General features: G+C 47.3%; 1 protein-coding gene across 1 annotated transcript in view; it reads left to right on the top strand.

Moving 5' to 3' along the window:
• The window catches only part of LOC118795499 (CMP-N-acetylneuraminate-beta-1,4-galactoside alpha-2,3-sialyltransferase-like), a 52,068-nt gene extending 30,007 nt beyond the window's left edge, over nucleotides 1-22,061 (top strand). The window contains exons 10-14 of the mRNA XM_036554022.1: nucleotides 52-147; nucleotides 1,699-1,885; nucleotides 15,432-15,578; nucleotides 17,572-17,718; nucleotides 21,698-22,061. Coding sequence (XP_036409915.1) covers nucleotides 52-147; nucleotides 1,699-1,885; nucleotides 15,432-15,578; nucleotides 17,572-17,718; nucleotides 21,698-21,787 — 667 coding nt within the window. The 3' untranslated portion in view covers nucleotides 21,788-22,061. The remainder of the gene's footprint in view (nucleotides 1-51; nucleotides 148-1,698; nucleotides 1,886-15,431; nucleotides 15,579-17,571; nucleotides 17,719-21,697) is intronic.
• The last annotated feature ends 1,626 nt before the right edge of the window (nucleotides 22,062-23,687 follow it).

Genomic DNA, 23,687 nt, shown 5'->3' with positions numbered 1-23,687 from the left:
TTGACCAGACACTGGAATGATGCCATTAATCTCTCTCTGCCTCCCCCCCAGTTTGAGTTGTAAAAAGTGCATTATTGTGGGCAACGGTGGTATCCTCGCCAACAAGTCGTTGGGGTCCCGCATCGACGAGTACGACGTTGTTGTAAGGTGAGTAACACTGACACAGAGCCTCTTACCCTTTTAGCCCTACAGGTGTGCAGAATAAGCACCTGCAAGTGTAGGTAATCAGACAGGAGGGCTTTGAGGGCCTTGTCCCTAACCATGGGCCTCAACTGTTCCAGCCCCCCCTGAGAGAGATGAGCTGGTAGAGATTACTGCCCTGCTTCCAGTAGCCGGGTTACCCAGCAGTGCTGCCACATATGTATCACAGCTGTGTGGTAGGGAACTCTGACATGCTTGCAGGTCCAGCCCTCAGCAGAACACCTTTTTTTCCTCTCTATTAGTGTTTTTGTCATTTTTGAGAAGTCTGTAATGGCAAGTCACTCCTTGTCTAGGAGTTTTAGTGAAAAAAAAAAACATATAATCTTTGGACTTCTGACATGGGATTAAATAGAAATTTAAAAAACAATGACCTAACAGTCAAGATCACCTGCACTGATGGTAATTGGATGTGTGTCACTCCAGTGGAATATAAGTATGCAATATTTAGCACCAGGTACACTGTATTGTACATCTGAACTGTAGGAATTTCCAGCCTTGGACCAGGGAGTATTCATGGTTCTTTGTTAAATAAATTCATTTCCTTAATTGTCTGTAATTGGATCAATCGTTTATCTTAATTTACGCATTAGCCATGGGTTCCAGCTGTTAATGGAAACTGAGTTACTGTTGTCTTGTTCATTTCAGAGTAAGAAAGGAATCTAACCATTATTACTTACAAGCATATTTCTAATGCTTCCTCCGTTTGAGCTTTGGATCAAAGGGTCATCTGTCAGTCAGACTGTATGCCTAACTCTGGTGGCTTTCACAGTTGGCTGTTACAGGGCATTTTGCAAGTCAATCACAGTGAAGTGATGAAATGAGAAATGGAATTATGATTATATGTTACTGTACATGACCAGTATAGAAAGGAGCTAGCAAAGATGTCATGGACTACTGTAGAGTGAACGGATTGAGAGGGTGATGGAGCTGAATTAAAGAGAGAAGCACAGCCCAGAAATTTCACTCTGCCTGCCAAAAGCACTCAACTGCAGGGGGCACTTGAGCATGGCAGGCTTTTGAGGAACAGCAGTTGCTTGAACGTTGGTCTGGAATTTGGAGGGATTTTTCATTTTCAGCCGCACCAGCACTACGTAAATTGGCTTTCACTGACCTCAGCTAAACCACATGGAGGAAACAATGGCGCTGAAGGTTTAGTATATAAGAATATGTGAAAGCGAGCCCCTCCGTGCGTCTCCTCTCACAAGAGCATCTTCCTCCCACCCTCCCTCCATCACTCTGCTGCACTGTGATCAGTCCCAGTGGTCACACACCGTCCAGCAGGTACAAGCTGATTGGCCATCTCTGAAGCAGCTGATTATCTGCCCTGGTCCACTGCATCAATCTCTGCTGAAACTGCACTCACATCCCCTCTCTCATTAGTGTAAGGAACAGTCCTGGGGATATGGGTATGGATTAGTATTGCTGTGTAAAATGTAGGACTAAATTAGGCTTGGGTCAGATGTTTTTTCTCATGGTAGCCGAACGCCGTTTTGGCAGGTTGAACGAGGCCCCAGTGAGCGGCTTTGGGAAGGACGTGGGGACCAAGACCACCATCCGCATCACCTACCCCGAGGGGGCGATCCAGAAGCCAGAGCGTTACGAGAAGGACTCGCTCTTCGTCTTCTCTGCCTTCAAACCCCAGGACTTCAAGTGGCTGCGCCAGATGGTGTTTAAAGAAAAGCTGGTAAGAGCACTCCCCCTGGCCTGTAGGGGGCAGCGGGGAGCTGGGATGGGGGGTATCGTGTTTGCAAAGAGAGTAGTTGAATGCAGCCGGTGAAAGTCATAAGAAGAGTACAGACTCACCCCAGCATGGTGACTGTGTCACCTATGCAAGAGTGTGTTTGACAGTGTCGACTCAGTAAAGGTTCTCCCACCATTTATCAAATGACATTGAAATCTCATTAAGCCTGAAGCTGAACTCAGCAAAAAGCCCTTCAAATTGTAGTAACAGTCACAGTACCAAAAATATTTCAGCTGCTCATACTGAAATGTCCTTCATCATCTGGGGCAAGTGGCAGCGTGAGGGTCTTGGTGAGACTATCCTGGGGATGTTCTTTTTGTTTTATAAATATCTGGATGTGTTTCATTTGCTTTCTACAGGAATTAAAATGAGTCATTCTTGTTCAGGAATGTGTGATAAAGTCTACATTAATGTTGCCTTTGCTCATTGTGATTCTCAATATTATTCTCTTACGGATATTAAAGGAAGTAAGAAGTCACTCCATTGTGGTCTGACTTACAGCATGTACACTCTGAATGTTCGCCGTTCATGCGATCAGTCTTTTTCGAAGAGAGATGAAATAGTTTCTTTTGTGTCACAAGAAGTTTAAAGGAAAAAAACAGTTCCTTTTAAGTTGAGTGACAGCTAGTGAATTAGCCGCTTAGTCGTCAGGTTTTCGGTCTGAATGGGCTCTGCTTATCTCCCTCTTTCAAAGATTGTGGCACTTTAATGAATCTGCTCTTTCTCTTTGTTATCACTAAAGTGCCTGGTCACACATGAGAGCTCTGTTCATTGGGACCGGAGTCAGTCCGCAGTGAGGGCAGTCAGGAAGAGCCACATGACTGCATGTTACACTGAGTCCTGACCCTGTTGCACCGAGTCCTAATGTTGTAGTCACTGCTGCGCTGACTCCTGACGCTGCTTCTCACTGAGTCCTTACTGAGTCCTGGCTTTGCTGCACTGAGTCCTGAGGGTGCTAGGCCGAGTCTTATCAGTGCTGAACTGACTGCAGGGTTCATGTTCGGTGCAGCTGCGCAGCGTCACAGACCTGCAGCAGATAGGAGTTCACGAGCGAGCATTTGTCAAGGCGGCTCTGACACAGAGTGAAAACACTTTGCTGTTGTATTCTTCCCTGCCTCCTGCCTTTGAAGAGGCTGTATTTGTCTGAATGTCAGAGAGGAACAACCACAATCGTGGGCTCGGTCAGGTCATTGATCTAACCTCCTCTGCTGATAAATCACCTTTTATCGAAAACGTGGAAGGCCCGACCTACTCAGTTAAGGTGAGAAGTGATTCAGCGGATAGGAGAAAAGTGTGGTTTTGCGGTAGATATGTGCGCGTTCAGGATGTAGATGGAGACGTCTCCCCTCGCATGGGAGAAATCGAGTGTGAAACAAGCGTGATAAATCCTCCAGGTCAGGGGGCCCTGTGGCTCGTTCGCTCTCAGCTCCGCTGCGGTGGTGCTTTCCCAGGCTCCGGGCGGAGGAGACCCACACCAGGGCCACTCAGCCACCCACTGCCTCTCTGTCCCCCCCAAAGAAAACACACGCAGGCAGCTGCTGGCCGGGAAACGTGCTTTTTTATCACCTCTGCACAAAAGCGGGGCGTCCATTAAAATTCCTGCAGCACAGCCGTGAGCTGTTACTGTCGGTCAGAGCTGGAGGAAGAGGAGACCCCTGGGACCCCAGCAAACCACTGCAGTGAGACACATCCTGTGAGTCACTCGGAAGCCGCATCGAGCCGGGTGATCATGAGACGTGACCTCTGTACGGTCCAGTCGGCCTGCGCTCGGCCTTTAGCCCTTTTTAAAGCCTTTGCTTGCTCAATGCAGATGAGGGACCTTTTGCCTCCGTTTTAGTTTTAGCTGCTGCCAGTTGGTCATGGTCCTGGTTTATCTTAAAAGCAGCAGATGCAATAGGTTCGAACAAAGAAAATTAGCTTAATAAAGCACATGTGAGCATAGAAATGTTTAGGTATATACTCCCTGCTTAACAAGTATAAATATGAAGTGGCAAAGGGCTGTTTTCAAGTGTCACTTGAGAAATGATCCTACCATATTTTAAATTCTTTAAAGAAAAATGACCTTCAGAGTTCATCAGTTTCTGAGGGCATTAACCTCGAGTATAGATCACCTTTTTTCAGCCTGTGCCATTTGTACATGCATTTATTTGTAGGCTGATAAAGGAACTCCCGTTGAATACAAAGTAAACATGTGACCAAGTATGCGTTGATTCTCAGGTTTTTTTTTTTTTCTGAAGTGGATATCTTTTGCTCACTGGTGTCCAAATGGCAAAAGTCAAGTCAAAAATGATTATACAGAGACAGTGCTGGTAATACTGCATATCATATTTTTTTCATTTCTTAACTCTGTTGTAAGTGAAATGTACTCCTATCTCAGAATGTGCGATCACCATTGTAAATGTAATCCAGATGTTAACACCAGCAATCCAGCCTTTTTCAAAAATGTTTTGTAAATAAAAAATAGCAGATGTGTTATAGAAAGCTTTGTATACTGTCCTTAAGGGCCAGAGGTCTTGTGCATGGGCCAGCTGCCTGCCGGTAGAGCCAGTTGCACACCTGCATGTGAGGAGTGAACAGTTGCTTAGCAGTTTAAGTGAGAAGCCAGGGGTAAATTGGATTATATGTTGTCAAGATTAAAAGAAAAACAAGCTCTTGTTTTTGGAGCTTCTGTGCTGAGTCAGATACTTGACATTATTTGTTTTCCTCGCTCCCTTTAAAAGAGCTAAAACAAGCCAGACATCTATACAGATAAAGGCATGTGTGACCATGTAGACAATTAGCTTTAGAAAATCATGTCTTTTGACTCCTGTTTAATCCAGAAATGTCCCTCCCCTTCAGTTCTTTGTCGGTGAGTTTTTTTAAAAAAAAAACACACACACACACATTTGCTTGTGGGAGCTTTGAAGTTCTGGTTTCGGTGGTGTCCTTTTGTGTGTCATGTACATTCTCAAGGAGAAAGAATGCAAAGCTTTTCAGGTTGTCTTTGGCTTTGAAAGTGAAGAGTCGTCCCAGGAGAGGAGCTCTGCTAACCCACCTTTCACAGCGCTCAGCGCTGCGCAATAGCCAGGTGTTTCTGACGTGTCGTCCCCCGTCTCGAGGTATCGGTGTCTGCAGACACCCTGTCAGGCTCTGCGAGACGAGCTTGCGGAGGCTGAAAACGCCCTTTGACTTCTCTCACAGTTTGAAAACAACGCTGTGAAATCAACCCTGCGCAAACCTTCAGGTTGCGTGCTGGTGTCTGCAGGGCATGTCCTTTTCAGGGGATGGTAGATGTAAGTGACAGGTTGTGAATACTTTGTGATGAATGTTGCCTTGAATGTTTTTGTATTAATTTCAGTAGAAAACAAAGTTTTATAGCTGAGGTGATCAGGTGATCAGGTTATCAGGTTAGTGTTTCAGGGATCGTGAATTAAATTAACTAGTTTCAAAGGGACACATAAAACTTCACAGTTTATTGAAATGGTCAAGGCCAAAGAAGTGATAGAGGAGATGAATTTAATTCAAAATTCAAATTAGAGTTTTAAAGCATGAAGTTAGAATTTTTCATACTCCAAGGAGACATTCCAAAGCTTTCAAGCTCATCCCAGCCAGCTGTGGCAAGCTTGCGTTCGGTCACGCTTAGGTGTACCTGAGAGTGCAGGTGGATCCAGCTGCAGCTAATGAGGTCTAATGCGCTGCTGAATTTTTTGCTTTGTGGAAATGGGCTATGTCACCCAGCAGTCAGGGCCCACTAAGCTTGATCTAAACAACCATTCTTAAGCACGCCTGCTGCCCAACCCATATACCTGTGCTAATATCATTTTTTTTTTTTTTTTAAAGCAAATCTGTACCCAGTGGAGATGATAGAGAGGGAGACAAGAGTGACTGACGGAGAAAGTGAAGGGAAATAACTGGAGCATTAAAGAGTTTTAAAGACGTGATGCAGCCCTCAGAGGGGTCGAGAGGAACGTATTCAATCATTACTCTGATGGAATGCTTTACATTTACGAACTAATCCACCGAGTCCATTCACAAAGGAGAAGTCAGGCGAGCACAAGAACCTTTTAATCCATTGCTTCCTGCTTCCATATGTATTTTAATCCTTTATTATTACTTAAAACCCATAAGGTTAGGCTGGATTATTTTTTCCAGCACTTCGCTCTTTCTGAGAGCATTTCAACATTCATGGAAAAAAGATGTAATTATACACTGTAGAGAGACAGTTTTAAGGGCCTTGGGCTTTCCCGTGTCCTGGATGCCCCATCCCACGTGTCATCACAATGGCCATTCAGCTGAAATCTTCCACTGTGTGTAGCTTAGTTTGTAAGATATTTTTCGGACACTTTTGTAAGTGAAATGGAGGATTATGTTTCCCACATTAGTGCAAAGAGAGAAGCAGAGGTGTCCTCTCTGTTACCTGCTCTCCAGAAACATCTGTGCTGAAAGAGCGCTTTGGATGTCCCAGTGTCCCACCCTCTGCCTTACGTGTGTCATTGTGAAACCCCTGGGTGGTGGTAGTGGGGTAGGAGGCCTGGAGGATCTGATGTCCGACAGTGACAGATAGCAATTTGGTGGGGCTATGGGATTACCAACCCGTGGTCCCGAGCAATGGGAGACCGTTTTATCTGCCTTTGAAGGGATAGTGGATATCACCTTATCAAAGACCAGAGGTACTCCACTGCAAGAGATCGCAGTGTGTAGTGACGGGTGGATTCAGAGACACTATGGGAGCAGTCAGCTATGAAGGATATGCCAGGATTCACTTAGTAGGAGGAAATGGACACCCATTGATGTTCACTTGCTTTGAAAGTCAGTATTCAGTCCACAGATTCCATTATTCTTTTCATATGAACATCTCCATTCTTAGGGTTAGAATGGTGATGTTTGGAAGACAAACACCAGCATGTCACAGCTCCAAAAATAGGCTTGGAAATGAAGATGTGCAAAAAAAATGAATATATTTGAAATGAATATACTTCCTGTACAATGGTGTCATTGAGGCTTTGTTCACCTCCAGTTGGCTGAAAGAGTTGTTAAACGCTGGAGAAACCGATGTGGTGGATTTTCCTTGGATGTGAATGAACTGACCAGATCTTCACACCTTTCATAACAGCATGTTTGTTCTTTACCTCGAGTTGGAGTTAAGATCAGCTTTCATGTGAATAAAACGGTCTGAGTGGACTTCCATCCATTTCTTTGATTTTCACTCAGTTGGCCTACAGGCTTCCAGGCAGTACAGACAGCCTGCGTCGTATCTGTCAGTTTGTTCCGCTGATCCTAGAATGGTTTAAAAAGACGCTGGCAGCCATGTGGCCTTCCCCGCCTGAAAGGCCTCAGAGGAGCATTGTATCAGATCTCCCTCTGCTGAGAAAGGGTCAGCCACTGGAGCACATCTCCCCTTCGCCCAGAGATGACGAGCGTGTGACACCGGGCCAGGGTGACGACCACCCCTGTGTGGACGTTTGGACACGTAAACCCTCCACCACCAACCTTTGATCCCCAGTCTGGCCCAGAGGGGAGGCTGAGGCTGAGTCAAGCACTTTCCCCAGCAGACACGTGCTCTCCCCGAGCTGCTCCACGGCGAGGATCAGGACCGCTCCAGCGACAGAAACCAAAGAGCTGTCCTCGAGGCACTTCAGCAAAACATTAGCCACTCTCACAATTGTCCCCTTGTATCAACCAGACTTGCCTCAGCTGCCCAGTGGCTATGCTGCGCAGGCCGCAGCTCCCAGCAGCAAAGGTTGTTAATCAGTGCCTTTGTTCTGAGCTTTCTGGGATGAAAGTGCGAAGGCACAGGCTTCACACACGGGCTGGTCTCAGAATGGGAGAAGGGGACCAGCAAACGGCCCGGGAGACAAAGGTCACGGCTGCCGCAGAAAACAGGCAAATGCCTCAGATTCCTCCCAACAAAGGGAAACTGGTATTTCTGAGGCGTTCAGATCTTTTCCCCACTCGTGAGAGCATTGCTGAATGAATCCTCCTTCTCCGTTTCACGAATCTGACACCCTCATAAAACACCCCTTCCTTTCACTTAACAAAAACAGTTTTTTCTGCAGCGAGACATGGATGACACACAGAGAACTCTGTAAACACAATAAATAATGTACGAGTGCGACCCCCGTAGCCCCAGTGGGTCTTCAGCGCAGTTTTGCAAAGCAAATGCAGCTGTCACACCAAAACATGGGGTCACCCCCGTGATCGTCCCATGAATGGATGCCGTGTTCCCCTGGATGCGTTTTCGGCGCCGGCTTCAGACTATTTGTGGCAGATTCTGAGTAAACAGGAGGTTGTTTGTGCTGGGGCCTGGCTGGCAGGGAGACATGTGTCTAGCAGATGTGCAGCAGCTCCCAGCTGAGTGTGTTACCCGTCACCCTGGCTTCAAGGCCTTGCTTTTGGAGTGCCAAGCCCTCTCCACACAGCTACTGGCTGCAACAGAACCACATCTGTGGGACAGCAGACTGAAGGCAACCGGCATCTACAGCACTGTCTGAGACTCGCATACCAGTGTATGCCTGTAAAAACAGTTCATTTAGCTTTAATAGTTTGCGGTTGAGATTTACTGACCTTTTTGAATAACTTGGAAAGTTGAGAAATCACCAACAAAGTTATGTTAATAGCAGGGCACTCTGCCATGGTGTGGCCTACGGCACTGCAAGGTGAAGTTATTACGTTTAGCTTAGCATTAAGCAAAAATCCGGTGTTCTCTGAACCGCAAGCACGCACATATTCATTTTTGTTTGATGAATTGAACCCAAATAAATGGCTGAAGAACACATTTTCAGTCATTAGCAATCAAGGTGACAGGCACAGTGAGGCACGGGCGTTACTGAAGACAAGAAGAGGCTCTACAAATCTCATCAGAAGAGTGTGTAGCACCCCGCCGGTCCTCACCAGTTTTTGGGCCAACAAAGATGTCCTGTCACGCCACAGCAGCCGAAGACACTCCAAAGTGCCTCAGGACAGCGCCATTTATTGCATCTTCCCCAGCGGAAAGTCAGAGGGATTGAATTGAGGGCTGTGTCTGTGCCGCTCTTTTGTTGAAGCTTTGTGGGGGCCAGCTTGGTTGCGCCTGGATAAAGGCTCAGTGCTGTGCGCGGTGCCCTGTGATCCTCCCCCTGCTTCCAGACGGGCCACCACTGCCGCTATTGTGAGGCAGGATTATGTTTCCCGCTCCACTGGCCACCAGAGCGGCGTCATAAGGGAGCAGAGTGGCTCCCAGGACTGGCTTCCACCCCGGGAAAGCCTCCTCAATTAAGAGGACCTGCCTCGGTCAGAGCTGAGCAACAGCGCAATGCAAACCTTATCAGGGCTTCATGGTAGCCAGCATACCAGAGTCCACCTAGGTGACAGCAGTGTACTCTCAGAAAGCGTCATTAAGGATCGCACTAGTAGGCTCTGGTAACCCAGGTCACAGCCTCGGGTATATTGGTATATCATTTTTATTTTTTTGTATGACTTTTTCCTGGGCTTTTTAATGCCCCCGGGGTTACTTTTTCTGATAACTTATGTGTTTATTTGTTTGACTTTAATATAATCAAGAAGGTCAGCTGAGAACTCCTTTCATTTACATTGATGACTGTGGAAGAAAGGTGTTTAGGGAATGTGAAGGACTGCGTAGTGAGCGAACTGTATGGGAAGGCCCCCTGCTGGCCCCCTGACATCATTTCCAGCAGCAACTGCGTTTTCTCTAGCGGTCCAAGTACTAACTAAGGCCAGTCCCAGTTAGCCTCAGCTGTGAGGAATATGCAGGCCTCAGGGCAGTTTGGCAGTCTTGTGTTTTTTGTTTGATTGAATTGAGGTAGCCGCCTAATTGACCTGCCCTGCTGTTGTCTGTGTGGTCTTGGCTCACCCCATTTTGTTGCCGTCTCTCCAGACCACAAGGATTGTTACACTAGTATTGTGGTGATGGGTCAGAGGCAGGGGTCGATTAAGAGCAACATCTCTTTTCACATCTGTCTGTGTGGTGTGCATGACGATTCTGAAAATGAGATTTTTGCTGAGATTTGGGGGGGGGGGGGGAGTTTTCCCCCCTCCTCCTTTCCCTTCATATTTATGGTCATGCAGAAGAAAAGAAGCAGCAAATACTAAACCTCCCAGCCAAAACGGCTCCAAATATGTCCACCGTTTCGGTCTGGATTGAAGAGCGGCCCAGTTACGCCTTTATCAGCAGTAAGCTCTCCACCTCAAACTCTGCTTCTCTACATGCTGTGTCAGAACCCCCTCTTGTTTGGAAAGTTTCACTACTGTGTTTCTCCCCAAAGTTTGTCTGTGATAACACTGCAGGGTAGAGCGGAGCTGTCATGTCAGATACACCAGTCCTGCTTCTGCTGGAGTCAGAAAGGAAATATCTTGGGCACAACCACGGAATGCCAAAGATCACATTGTGTTTTTAATTTGGACTGAAAGCCATAAACCTACAACGTCTTGTTTCTGTGTGTGTTTTGTTGTTTTTTGTTGTTGTTTGTTTTAATGAGTGAATGCTGGTAATCCCGTGGTCTGTCTGCATGCCGTTTCACTCTGTTGGTCAAAGTAATGGTTCATAGTTGTACTTGAATTGTCTTTCACTGAAACCCAAAGCATTCCTTTGGTTTTATTACCGGTTTATTAACTATCCCCACCATACATTTTAAATGGAAGTTCAACCCAAACTGGAGACAAAAACACTCTCATGTCCTAAATAGGCAATGTAAAAGGGAATTTCACATTGTTCTGTTATATAGTATCAGTTGTGAAGTGAAATGGGTCCTTAGACCAGTGTGGGGAGGTGTTACTTCGTTTGTTATTTGTGTATTACCAGTATGCTGACTCTTCAAAGGAGCTGACAAAAGTTAACATTCATTTTCCTACAAGTCATTATTCAGTGGCCATTATGATTGTGTAGTGTTGAATCTGCATTTGACTTGGAGTTAGATATGCCTTTATAGGATTAATATCCTGCAGGGTATCTCAGTTTATCTTCGATTGGAGACTTGCTGTGAAAGAGTTTTCTCTCATGTTGGCTTTTTTTGTAATATTCAGTGTGTAATCACATCTTCTCTGACTCCCAAAGGGTACATGAGCTATTCAACAGTCAATTTCCTTCTTTTTTGCCTCTCTCTCTTTCCCTCTCTCTGCAGGATACTAACCTCTCCCCTCACATCTTTTCAGTGTTGGGTTTTATTTCCGTTTTCATTACTCTAATCAGGTCAGAGCTTTGAACACCTGGAGATTTTCTAACCTCTCGTGGCAATTCCAAATGGCCCCTTCCCCTCCCTGAGTTTCTGGCACTGAACACACATCGAGCTGCGGTCATCCATTTCCGGATTCCCTCATCATCAATTTTCCCCCCAAGCATGAAAGCCTCTTAAAGAACAGAATATTTATTATCACAGCAGGAATCCCTTGTTTCTCAGTGCAGCTATAGAATAACTGTTAAATTACACTTACAGCCCCGCTGCTGGGAGCCTCTGTGACTTCTCCTGAGCTGTCTTCATTCCAGCTCGGTCTAAAGAGGACGGCTTTTAAAGGGAGCGCGCAGCGAGAGTGGCTGATCATCCCCCCCCCCCCCCCCCCCCCCGGCAGTTTGCGTTTTCTTGCTCAGCGGCCACGCGGGAAGCTGGTTAAACGCGGAGCTGAGCGGGGCTCCCGCAGGGGCTCTCGCCCGCCGCGGCATTGCGTGCGGGTGGGGGGGATCAGTTACAGGCCGGCTGCGTTTGACCGGAGCCCTGCGGTCGTTAGCGTTCCCGCGCTGCCACGGCGATCCGTCAGGATCCCTTTCACGCGCCGTCGCCTCCTCTGACCGCCCCGGGATCGGGTTCCCCTCAGGGGTCCAGGGAGCAAGCTAACAGGTTCGCAGCGTTCTGCCAGGTGGCGTTTGTTGTAAATGGTGTTCTTAACTTCGCCGGGAGCTTTAATAAGCAAGGCCACAATGAGAAATTGAGCCCGAGAAATACCTGCAGCTTGTTAAGCCAGGGGAACTAAATATGTTACAGAGATCATAACAGAAAATAAGCCATAAGCATTAATCAAATTGAAATAATACCAGGCAGTCAGCCTCAGCTGATGTTGTGCAGACCCTCAAAATATTCCTGTTTTATTTCCTATTATTATTATTGGGAACTTGAAAGTAATATTAATTTCAGTGTGTGGGAGTCAGTAAAGGCATTCTGGATATCACCTCTGCTGAATGTTTAAACACACTATGGGTCTACTGCACCTCCTTTCATGGTTAAAAGCCAGAACGCAGAATCCAGCATGACAGTCACAGAACCCACTCACCCAGGCTTTGCCAAGGGAATCCTCACTGTTCACTGGGAAAGGCTGGTGTTCATTCATGGTGGTGACCTCTGTGGTGGTAGCCTGTTCCATAGCCTGTGGTTGGTGAAAAGTGGGGCTAGTGGCAGTTCATTATGAAAGGATATGTCATATGATAATTCATTGTGTGTTATGGATTTAAAACGAGAGGAATAAAGAAATACACCACAGAAGAAATCCTTCCCATGTGGCGTATGCACTGCTGTTACAAGCTCACAGTTCATCCTCCTGGAACAATATAAATGTGTTTGACTGGCCTCTGGCAGGGTGTAAAGGCAAACCACATGGCCTGTAAAAGCTGAGAACAGAGCACAAATCCTAACAGCTCTCTCTGCAGCAGGGCCAGGTACCTGGGGCTGGCTCTTACCTGGCTGAGAGCATGATCGGCCACACTGCCCAGACCTGTGTACACCCCCCCCCCCCCCATCCCAGGGAGCAGAGGAGAGCTGCCTACTGAAGGAACATCTGTCCAACCTATCAAGCCACTGTCCTCTTCCCATGCCTTTATATGGGCTTGATTTTAAAGCGAAGAATGTCATAGTCGATACTGAGATTATCACTTCTCTTTTAAGAGGCACACGTTGAGGTTATCCCTGTTATTATAATGGCCAGGGCAGTTTATCATGCAGTAATAATTCAAGTTGGTGTTTCACTGTCTTCGTATTAACTGTAATCTTCACTTCAATCGACTCAGACAGTGAATTGCTTTGTATACCTGGTTAAAGAGTAGAAGTGTATTGGCCCATCACTACCCACCCCCCCCCACCCCCCCCAGCTCTCTCTTAAATAGCTGACAGTCTGTTGGTACTGAAAGGTGTTGTGGAAATGGTAGTTTCACTGTGTCTTCTGGCTCTGAGATGAGGTGAGGGTGAGACCATGCAACTGTACTCCCATGAGTGTGCCACGTCTCCCAAAAACCGTAAGGTGAGGAAGAGACCATGCAACTGGACCCCCACTACTGTGCCATGTCTGTGCCATGTCTTCCACAGACTTAAGTCCTCCCACCTGCAACAGTCATCACCTCTTTTAAGTGCTGTCTCCACAGCTGCTACGTTTTGATTGTGCAATGTACTGTAGTAATCTTGCAACATTTCAGTGGCACAATAAAAGTAATTATTCCCCTTTTCTGACACCTACGTCTTCTTCAACAATTCTTGCTCTGTCATGACAGGGGACTGCTTCATGTAGATGTGTCCATGATTCAGGAGGCATAATTCAGTAGATAGAAATGTAAAGATCATATCCAACATCCTGTTGTAAATGTCTGTTTGAGCTGTCCCAAATCAGCCAACACTAACCAGCCTCAGGCAGTCTGATCTAATAGGTAGAGACATGAAATTTGTTTCCTTTGTTTCCTGTTCCTTAGAGACAGAGAGCTCTGGTTCTCTGTCTCACGTGTTAGTGATTATAAATGAATACATAAATGAATTTCAAATATGCAGATAACCACAGACCAACCCATTTTCCTTTATATGTACTAATCCCAGAGAGCTATAGGAATGCCATGTCGTCATGCAGAGTTTTTAAAATGTGCTTTGAAGAGGACTGGAGTGGACATACGTTTTTGCCAGTATCATATTTTTGTTTTGGTAAGACACATTCCAGTCCACGTTTGTTTTAATCTATAATTCTGTAGCACAAGACAAAACGCGCCGTAGTTGTTTTAAGTCACTTGATTGATTCGTATGATAACCACCCTCCCAAAGAAAAGCATTTTCATTTTCATATTCTAGCAGCCTAAGCGGATCCGCTGGGTGGATGCCGTCTCCCGATACGCACTGCTCAGTCTGACGGTTTCATGGCCCCGGGCAGTGCGGGCTGATTGCGCATCGGTCAGGCCCCGGCACCTCCGTCGGGCATGCTCAGTCTATCAGATCTGGCCCCGCGCTCCTCTCCCTATGTTTACTATAGAAGGAGCTGTCTGAGCTCGGCGAGCGCGGCGGCGGCGGTGGCGGCGGCACTTTGTTCCAGGTGGCCGGCATCACCGGCACCGACAGCGGGAAGGCAGCGTTGCCTGGGGAACAGACACACACGCAGAGCCGCGCGGACACCCTTCACACACAGGTGGACGTGTTAGTAGCCAGCACGGCACTGGCTATGACAGTGCTGTGTGATGGGCCAGCACACACTCTGCGGGTTTTGCGTTTCCCATTTTAGGGAAGAAGAACTGAAAAGAGCTGAAGATTTATGAACTGCAGAAGGGTAGACCTGAAAATTTACAATTCCCCCTGAAGTGGACAAACTTTAGAAATGTCTTCAAGTGTCGTGATGATCATTTTCCTCTGTGCTTGAGCAACCATGGGAGTAAAGACCATTTATTCTGACATGTCTTGTCATACTGAAGCACGTTGGCTTCATACTTGCTATTGCTATATTTGCATCCATTCCTCTCTTGTGGTTTTTGCCAACATAATTAGTCTTCCTTTTCTGCACTTATAAAAGAAGGTGCTAGATTCCAGATGTGGAGTAGTCCCACTCGATTGCTGCCACTGTGCAGTGATGTACAGATCTTTAGCACAAACCCTGTTGACAGGAAAGATGTTGCATGCCTTGGCTTGCCACTGGCACAAGGCCAAGCCAGATCAAAGCCATCTGCCATGTTCAATGGTGGCTCCCTTTATTTGGGATATCAAAGGCAACATTCGCTTATTTGTACAGGTGATTTCCATTACATCCAATAAATTTACTGGCTGGTTGCCATTGAGGCTGTTGTCACTTTGCTTGCCGTCAGTGTTATGTTGCCTAATCACAGTGCAGGATGGAGTCAAGAGTCAGGCTATGGGATCCCCTAATTAATGTGTACCTGTGGCTCCAGGCTCCAGAACACCCATGGTGGTCACGTTTTAATTTTCACCTTGAGAAAAAGCTGCACGTTTTGGCTGATCTTGAAAGTGTCTGGATAGCCTGTTCCATGTTCTTCGGCTGTCCTTAGCCCATCCAGATAACCGGAGAACATGTATAGGCTCTCTGTCTCTGCCTTGTCTCAGTGGCTTACAAAACAGATGGAAAGTGGAGAGGTAACTGTGCTAAGACTCTGGGGCAACATATTGGGCTTTTGGCAGTGTTCCTCTTTAAGGAGTTCTCTCTCACAGTCGGTTTGTAGAGTTCCCACAAAAGAGTTGTTGCTTTTTCAGTTGTGGTTTCATGGTCTCTCTGGCTAAATTGTCTCCCTCTTCTCTCTTCCTCTCATCCTTCCTTCTCTTCTTCCCTTGCTCAGCGGGGCACAGAGGGCTTCTGGAAGTCGGTGGCGCAACACGTACCCAGGGAGCCCTCGGAGATGCGCATCCTGAACCCCTACTTCATCCAGGAAGCCGCCTTCCAGTTCATCGGCCTACCGCTCAACAACGGCCTTATGGGGAAGGGGGTGAGTGCCAGAGCCGATGCCGTGCCACAGCCCCTCTGACCCCGGTAACCGCCCGTACATTGACCTCCTCCTTCTCCTGCAGTCGCAGCTGGCCTGGCACTCTATGCTGTGTTTGCACGAACACACAGAGGTCATCAGATGTCACATCCATGCTGGATTCCTGTCCGTTAATCGTGTACCAATGCTGTGCTGTAAGACGGTCTTGTAGGGCTTTCTGTCCTCAGATGTAGAGTAAACACAGCTACCTCATGTGTTGCTGGCAGTGTACATGCTGCACGCTGGCGTTGTTCTGCCTGCTTGTAGAGTCTGCTCCCTGTGACAGAGTGCAGAACCTGCAGGGCAGCCTGGCGCTGCAGCTCGGCCTGGGGCCTGTTAAAGAGGTGTGTGTGACGGGCGTCAGACAAACCCCAAACACGAGGCCCGTCAGCTCTGACTCCACCTGGGACCTCATAAACAGGGTCTACACCCCGGCCCTCAATCACAGGAAATGAAACTTTAATAAAGGGAGAAACTTTCTGATGTTTCTTTGAAAGATGGAATGACTGGCTGGTGGTGGGCGGGGAGGGGAAATCCCTTGGCTAATTTTCCTTCACCCAACCTTCTACACATGAATGAATCATGACCTAGTTTTTTCCCCCTTTAACGAGCAGCTCTGGGTATAGACGCTGATGAAGTTGTCAGGCAGCCCTGGTTTTGATGGGTGGTGACAGCAGCCAGTGAGCAGGACAGGGTGTGGGACGTTTCCCAGCTGAGGGCCTGAGCACCAGGACACCCGCAGCTGAACTCTGAACATATGCAGAGCACGTGGGGCTGGCTGGAGCCTGGGGGGTAGGGCAGGCAGGAAGCTGACCCATACGGGACTGATCTGGGCGGACCGCCTGACACATCCTCCCCTTTGATTCTGTAATGCCAAACCGACAGAAGCGGGCAGCCAGCCTCTCTTTCAGTGGTGATTAGGAGCTCCTCTAACCTGGCCAAAGATGCCGCAGGCCTTAAAACCAAGAGGGAAAGTGGGTTGAATTACATCCTCCCCCTGCCAGATGCTGAGGTGGAGACTGCCCAGAAATTGGCAGTTGTGATGGGGCACAGAGGCAACCGCGGTGGCCAAGACCGAACAACTCTATCCATTACATTACAGTACATTAGTCATTTAGCAGACACTCTTATCTTACATGGGTCACTGTTTTTACATGTTATCCATTTGTACAGCTGGAGATTTACTGATGCCATTCTGGGTTAAGTACCTTGCCCAAGGGTGCCCCAGCAGGGAATTGAACCAGCAACCTTTCAGTTACAAACCCCGCCACTTCCCATTATGCTACACTGCCACCTTAGAACAAAGTGAGTACCATACCAGAAGAGTGAGCGCAAACGATGCAAGCAGTACTTGAAAGTGACATTCCGTCGTGACGTCATCACAGAAGCCTGTCCCTCTCAGGAGCTGCGATTGCCTGTTGGAGAAGGGAAGGGGAAGCTCTGCACTGTGTGTGCGGGCAGCCAGTGTGGTGCAGTCTCTGCGTTATCAGGAGGAGTGGGATTAAGGCCGTCACTCATTTTCCGCTCTGATAAAACCCTCACACAGAGGAGGCTGTGTCATCTCCTCCATTAGCCCCACAGTCCTCCACCACCTGAGATAAGGAGCCCCCGCTACAGTGTCCTTCAAGAGACCGGCATACCACACATCATTTTACACAGCATCTTGGCTATTAAACTAACTGTAAATGTAGTGTGACTTAAGGAGATCCAGGCCATTGGTCTTGGCAGTTTGTCAACTCTCCAGTTACAGAATGAAATGCTCACTTTTGTACTACACTTCTATTAATAGCTTGCTTTTTTCATTTCCCTGTTTCCAATTGATTATATCCATTTTAACTACTAACAGATGGATTGTCATAACACCCTGTGTTGTGAAGAGGTGTCATTTTCTGATGCTTGTCCGTATGCATACGATGTGTTGTATGTCCACAAGTGAAACCCTGCATCCTTTTCACAGAACATTCCAACGCTGGGGACTGTTGCCATAACGATGGCCCTCCATAACTGTGATGAGGTGGCCGTGGCTGGATTCGGGTATGACATGAACACCCCGCACGCGCCCCTGCACTACTACGAGACGGTCAAGATGTCCGCCATCAAGGAGGTAGAGTACTGACACACCGCTGCGCCCTGCGCTGGCTTAAGCAACATGTAGTCAGCATACGCGTTTACCTGTGTAAGCGAAACGTGCCACACTCAAACGCTCTGATGTAGACACCGACTGACCCCCTTCAGCAAAGCTTCTGTTTCACTGTTGTTTAAAGGATTGAAGGGATTGAAAGGGCACCTAGCACTTCTGTCTGAAAATTAATAAGTTGTTTAGACTGCAGTTCCAATGTAACGTATGTGTATTTGGAACTTAAAATAAATCTTTTTTTTAAATCATTTTCAGGAAAATAACATGGTGAATCAATCAAGTGAAAGTCATTAGTTTGACTTGAGACTTTCCCTGAGGTTTATTTTCTCCTAGATACACCCTGCTATAGGTGCGCTTTAGTGGTGAATCTCAAAGACGTACCAGCCATATTGGATTAAAATAACAGCGCCGTACTCTTAAAATGGCATGTCAGCCACCAGATCCCAGTGCCGAGGGACAGACACACGCAAGAATGGGCTTCAGGTTTCCACAAGGGTGTGTGGCTATTAGGGGGCTTCCCGATGGGGCCTTTTCTTTCCAAGTGGGCTGCTAGTGATTTAGCTGATTTAGCTTCTCTTTTATCCCACACAGCATTGGTAATACCTGGCCTTTTCTCTCTCTCCTAAGAAGATACTCACGTCTATCCCCCCCATGGAACAACACACTCACTATATGGAAGGAATTTGTATGCGGCTTTAGGGCTTACCTGAGGCTTGAATTCCAAACGCAGCGCTTGGGGTGACAATGGCAGAGATAAGAAATGCTGAATTTAAAATTGAGCTTGTTTCTGTAACTCAGATGAATGGATTGTGAAATTTTCCTAACAAAGGCCTCATAATAAGCCACTCCTTAGAGAAGAGGTATGTTATGGTATACTTAACAGGAGCCTTTATCCCCCTTCCAATTCATTTTTTCCATACAGTCGTCACGCAGTCTTAATATTGGTGTTAATGCAAAGCAGGGCCCACGTTCTATTGGGAGGGGAACGCTGATTGTATGGAATTGCATTGACTGACAGATGAGTCATTTGCTGTAATCTCCACACATGCATGACAAGACCACATTACCCTCTTCTGTGCAGACTCACTTAAGGGCCGAGCAGCAGCTAGTGGTAGGAGCACACATTAAGTGAGGCTTTGTCTTTAACCAGAGAGTCTTGCCCATACTCCTGTTTACATTAAGGGCAAGCGGGTGTGCGCTTCCTCCCGTTAATCAGCTAGACTCTTCTGGGGAGACGTGTGGCCTCTGTGACAGGGAGCCAGGCTTCTCCATATAAACCCAAGCCTAAGGGAGCGTGGAGTAGTCCGGAGTGGGAGACCCCACCCCTTAGACAATCCAGGGCTTTCCTTAAGCACACACACCTCGTGAGCTGTCATAAATCAGCCTTTGTCCCATGTGCCCCGGCAGTGCAGAAGGTCCATTTCCCCTGTGGTCATGTGACCTAGCCCTGCTGGCTGACAGCACGCTGTCCCTACAGAGACGCACGCTGCTCTTGTATTTCAGCTGTCTGCCTTTCCTGAATTATGGAGAGTGGGGAGATCTTCTCAGAGGGAGCCTGGGGTGCTTTTTTTTGGGGGGTTTGTTTGCGCCTCTGTTTGAGGAACCCGTACACCATCAAGCAGATCCAGTGATTCTCTTTAAATTTGAGTGCCACAATAGACTGCTGCTCCTAGATTCGTCTTCTCCAGTCAGAGCCCATTAAAATGGCAATTCCTGTGACCTGAGAGAAGGTCAGTTATCTGGAGGAGTGGTGGGGGAAGCATAAGTGTGTGATTTGAGGCTGGGGTTAATGGAATGAGCTGCTCAGAGTGTAATTTCAGTTGCTGTAAATGTGTGCGCTGTACTGATTATTAAAAAACGCTCCAGTCAGACAGAAAACAGGATGTGCTGTAGTCTGTGGTGAATTTCACTGATCTGCGCATTTTTAACACGTTGTTCAAAACTTATGCGGTGAGGGGCAATTGAGGAGAGGTGGCTGAATCCTGACCAGGGGGGTCAGAGTTCTCCTCCCGAGAGCAGAAGGAAGTGTGCTGCCAGCCACAGTCAAGGACCAGAGACCCAGTAGTACAGAGAAGATGTGTGCTGGTCGACACTGACCCACTTTAGCTGTATGTGTGCTGGTCTAATGTGACCCAAGATGGCAGCTTGCATTTCAGCTGGCGCAGGGCCTCAGAGCTGCTGTGCTAACTGCACTCTGGGTGCCGTTCCTGGTAACAGCCAGCTACAGTGAAATGTTGCCCCAGCAGTGGTGTTGGTGGGATCCGTCGCAGGTCTGGTGGTCTGCAGCACTGTGCTTTTGAAAGGCCCCTCAGGAAGCGTGGGGAGAAAGGGCTCTCTCTCAGTCTCCACCCAGGCCGTGCTCCTCACAGAAACCCTGAGCTCCGGTTACAGAAACGGCCCAGCGGGGGACCAGGCGGCCACTCGCTCGGGAGCTCTCTGTACACCCCGATTTTCTGCACTTTAGTTTTGCTCCTGAAAGGGGTTAAAAGCCATCGCAGAGTGCAGGAAGGCATTCCTAATTCCTCATGTGAAGTTGGTTTCCAGTCGCCAAGAGGCAAGATGCTATTTGGTGATTGCTTCCTTGTTTGGTGGCTCCTGGGGAAGGGAAAATGTGTCTTTTAACCTTAGTTGTTGTCAACCACCATCAGTCTGAGGTAAAACAGGACATGACTGATGAAAATGGCATTCCAAAGACAGTTGCTCAAACCTCGGTGTCTCACTAGTGTGGAAGTGAATATTCGTGGTTCCAGCTGTATGACTGAGTGAAACATAGGGAGGGGTTTCAGCTGGGAACTGTTACGCTTTGGTCTGATAGGCTACAGTAACGTGAAGGCATGGTGGTGTGAGTTTTCGGTGCCTTTTCGAAAGGAACAACTGACTCTGCACCCATTCCAGTGATGTGAGAGGTCAGGTGCCCCTCACTCCACCCCCACATGCCAGCAGTGAATAAAAGGGTTAATAAAGTGCTCTCAAATTTCAGCAAATTTCTGTACACTCTACAGTATATCCATAAGGAAGCTAATTTGAAGACTAAAGAAACATGAATGAAACATGAATGAACTGAATGAAACACAATGATTTTGCTACTGCTCATAGTAGCGGTAGTAACTTCCTCTTCACAATATAAACCATCTCTAACGGGCTCTTCTCTGTGTTTCTGTTGTAATGCAGTAACGCAAAAATGATACAGGGACGGCACAAATAATTAATTTACCAACCCACAGCATCACAAACGCAGGTATTTCCAGGTGGCCCTCAATGTTGAAACGAACAAGGAAACAAACAAAGGAACAAAAGCTGAGAGAGACCAGTTTCCACCCCGACTGAGATCTACCTGGAATGTAAAAACCCCTGTAAGAGGTATCGCTGAGCCGGGGCTAGTGTACACAGTCTTTCACTGTCCTAAACCCATACATTCCCCCCAGATGTCAGCAGGCGCTCTGTTATGGTGGGGGGGGGCAGTATTGTCTTGCAGAGCCACTACGAGTTATTACCTCACTGTCTTTCAACAGCCAGTGCATTTCAGTTCACTCACATACAAATCAGAGCTGCTTTGGCCGAATGTGCGCAGTGTAGCGCCGCGGATTGTTCAGTAATCCCGCTTTCTCTCTCATCCTCTGTGCTGAATGCCCCGCTCTGTGTATGAGTAATGGTGGCTTTGGTTGAACAATGCGGTGGTTTTCTGCCTGCTACAATGGCCTGTTTGCTCTGGGTGATCCCTTTAAGTTGGCATGGTCGCTTTTTGCTATCACTATCAGTCAGGAGATCTTGTTTTCACTTTTCAGATCAAAAGACTGAAAGTGCAGCGGCTCATTGTGTCCACACATATATACGGGATTTAGGGAGGCTCTGAATGCGCATGTCTGTGCAGTGTGTGTGGGTCACAAGCCTCTGTCTGAAGGCTCTAACCTTTCTTCCCCCCTCCTCTCCTTTCCTCCCTCTGCAGTCTTGGACCCACAACATTTCAAAAGAGAAGGAGTTTCTCCGCAAGCTGGTGAAGGCCAATGTCATCACAGACTTAACCCACGGGATCTGAGGCTGCATGGGATGCCTATCCCAGTGAACTCCTGGGCAGGGAGAGAGCTGGGAGACGGACACAGGGCGGCAGAGAGCGCAGGAGCTCGCCGGCCCGCCCCTCTCTGCTCCAGAGCCTAGCCCCCTACCGCCTTCCCGGGAGGTGGGAAGGCCGGCCCCCGGGGGAGACAGGCCCGCCCCTCCTGACCAATAGGCTCCTGCGTTTGGTTGCGGGAGTTGAATTTCCTTCTTGCAGTATGTGAACGGTACTAAGGAAGAAACGAAGATGGAGGGGGCATGAGAAACTAAACAGAATCAACTACAGACGATCTTTGTGTGCCAAATGTACCTCTGATGGAGTGACCTCATCAAACACCTGAATGTATTCACAGTGTAAGCATCAAGGTTTAGCAGTGCATTTTAAGCGGCCTGCCCCGCCCCCTCGGTACTAGCGTCTCCGTCCGGGCAGGCACTGCTCCTACCCGGCTGCTGTCTGCCAGCGGGGTGAGGTGCAGTCTTTTTTTTAATCCCCACTTTTTTTTGTTTTTAAATTTTCATTTTTAATTTTTTTATGCCTTGGAGTTTTAGCATTGTGATTGGAAAATGAGGCTGTTTTTCTTTTTTTTTTTTTAATTTTTAAAGTATTTATTTCCTGACACCGTTGTCTGGAGTTTAGCAGAGCCGTGCAGGACAGTGGTTTTCAGGTCCCATACCTCCAATGAGCATGGTCTGTATCCCGGGGGATCAGCAGGCCAGAGAGACACCTCTTTCTTTTCCCTCTCAATCTCTGTCAAAATCTGTTCAATCTAAACTTATTTATTATAAAACCCTGCCTGAATTCACTGAACATTTAATGGGCTCAAAACTGATCATAATTTGTGCCTCTGCAAAGGGGTAGTGATTGTTTCTCTTTTCAGTATTTTTTTGGTTGTATTATACAGCAAATTTACTGTATTCATGGGTGATTCTATTTTACCTATTAGCCACCAGTATGGAGGAGCACCAATGATTTCATCAAAAACCAGAGCCAGTATTTAAGAAAAACAAGTGCAGTGACCACACCCACAGCACCAATGCCCAGCCGCTAATGCTTTCAGTCAAACAAAATATCTGCACTACCTTCCTTAAAGATGAGCAAATGCATTATGTAAAATACTTACATACAGATTAGTCCAAAAATAAACCATTGGGTGTGTGTCCCTGTTGGATCACAATCAGATCAATGATGGTCTTTTTTATGGTACACAGTTACACATTTCCGTTCTTTCCATTACTTGTAATAAAAGAAAGTTGACTCTCCTTTGTCACTTCGTAAAGTGGGATTGGGTTGTGTTTTTACTCATATTGCCGCAAGAAGAATATTCCCAAGGGGTATCTTGCTGCTGTCGTCATTGCCCCTTGTGCTGTGTGAGTATTCCACACCTCAGCGTAAGGGATTCGGCTGAGAGACACCATTATCCCCAAGACCTTCCTGTGCACCTTGCAATTTACACTGACCTGTATGTTACCTGTATGCCTCTCACACCTGCAGCTGTCTCTACCTGAGCCAGCCACTTCAGCGCTGTTCCCCTCTCTATTCTAGGTGAGACTAATGATGTTCTGAGAGGGATGGGGGATCAAATCAGTTTGGATTTCAGTCCATCAGGGCCACCCTGCCCCAGCGATAGTGCCATCATGTGTTTCTCATGGATGTTTGAAATTGTAATTTTATTGATTTTTAAGTTTTATTTATTTGTTCAGTTGCTTGGCACCCTTGTTCAGAGCGTCTCAAACGTATTCCATTAAATGCGGCCTGATGTTTACTGAAGTAATTCAGGTTAAGTGCTTTGCTTAGGGGTGCAGCAGTAGTGTCACTCATGGGAATCGGAGCAGTTTAAGTTACGGGGCCTGCTGCTTTACTACTAATCCACACTGCAATCTCA

This window comes from Megalops cyprinoides, chromosome 20 (assembly GCF_013368585.1).
Source record: "Megalops cyprinoides isolate fMegCyp1 chromosome 20, fMegCyp1.pri, whole genome shotgun sequence".
Lineage (NCBI taxonomy): Eukaryota > Metazoa > Chordata > Actinopteri > Elopiformes > Megalopidae > Megalops > Megalops cyprinoides.
The sequence above is the reverse complement of the archived record's forward strand: the minus strand, read 5'-3'. Positions and strand labels throughout refer to the sequence as shown.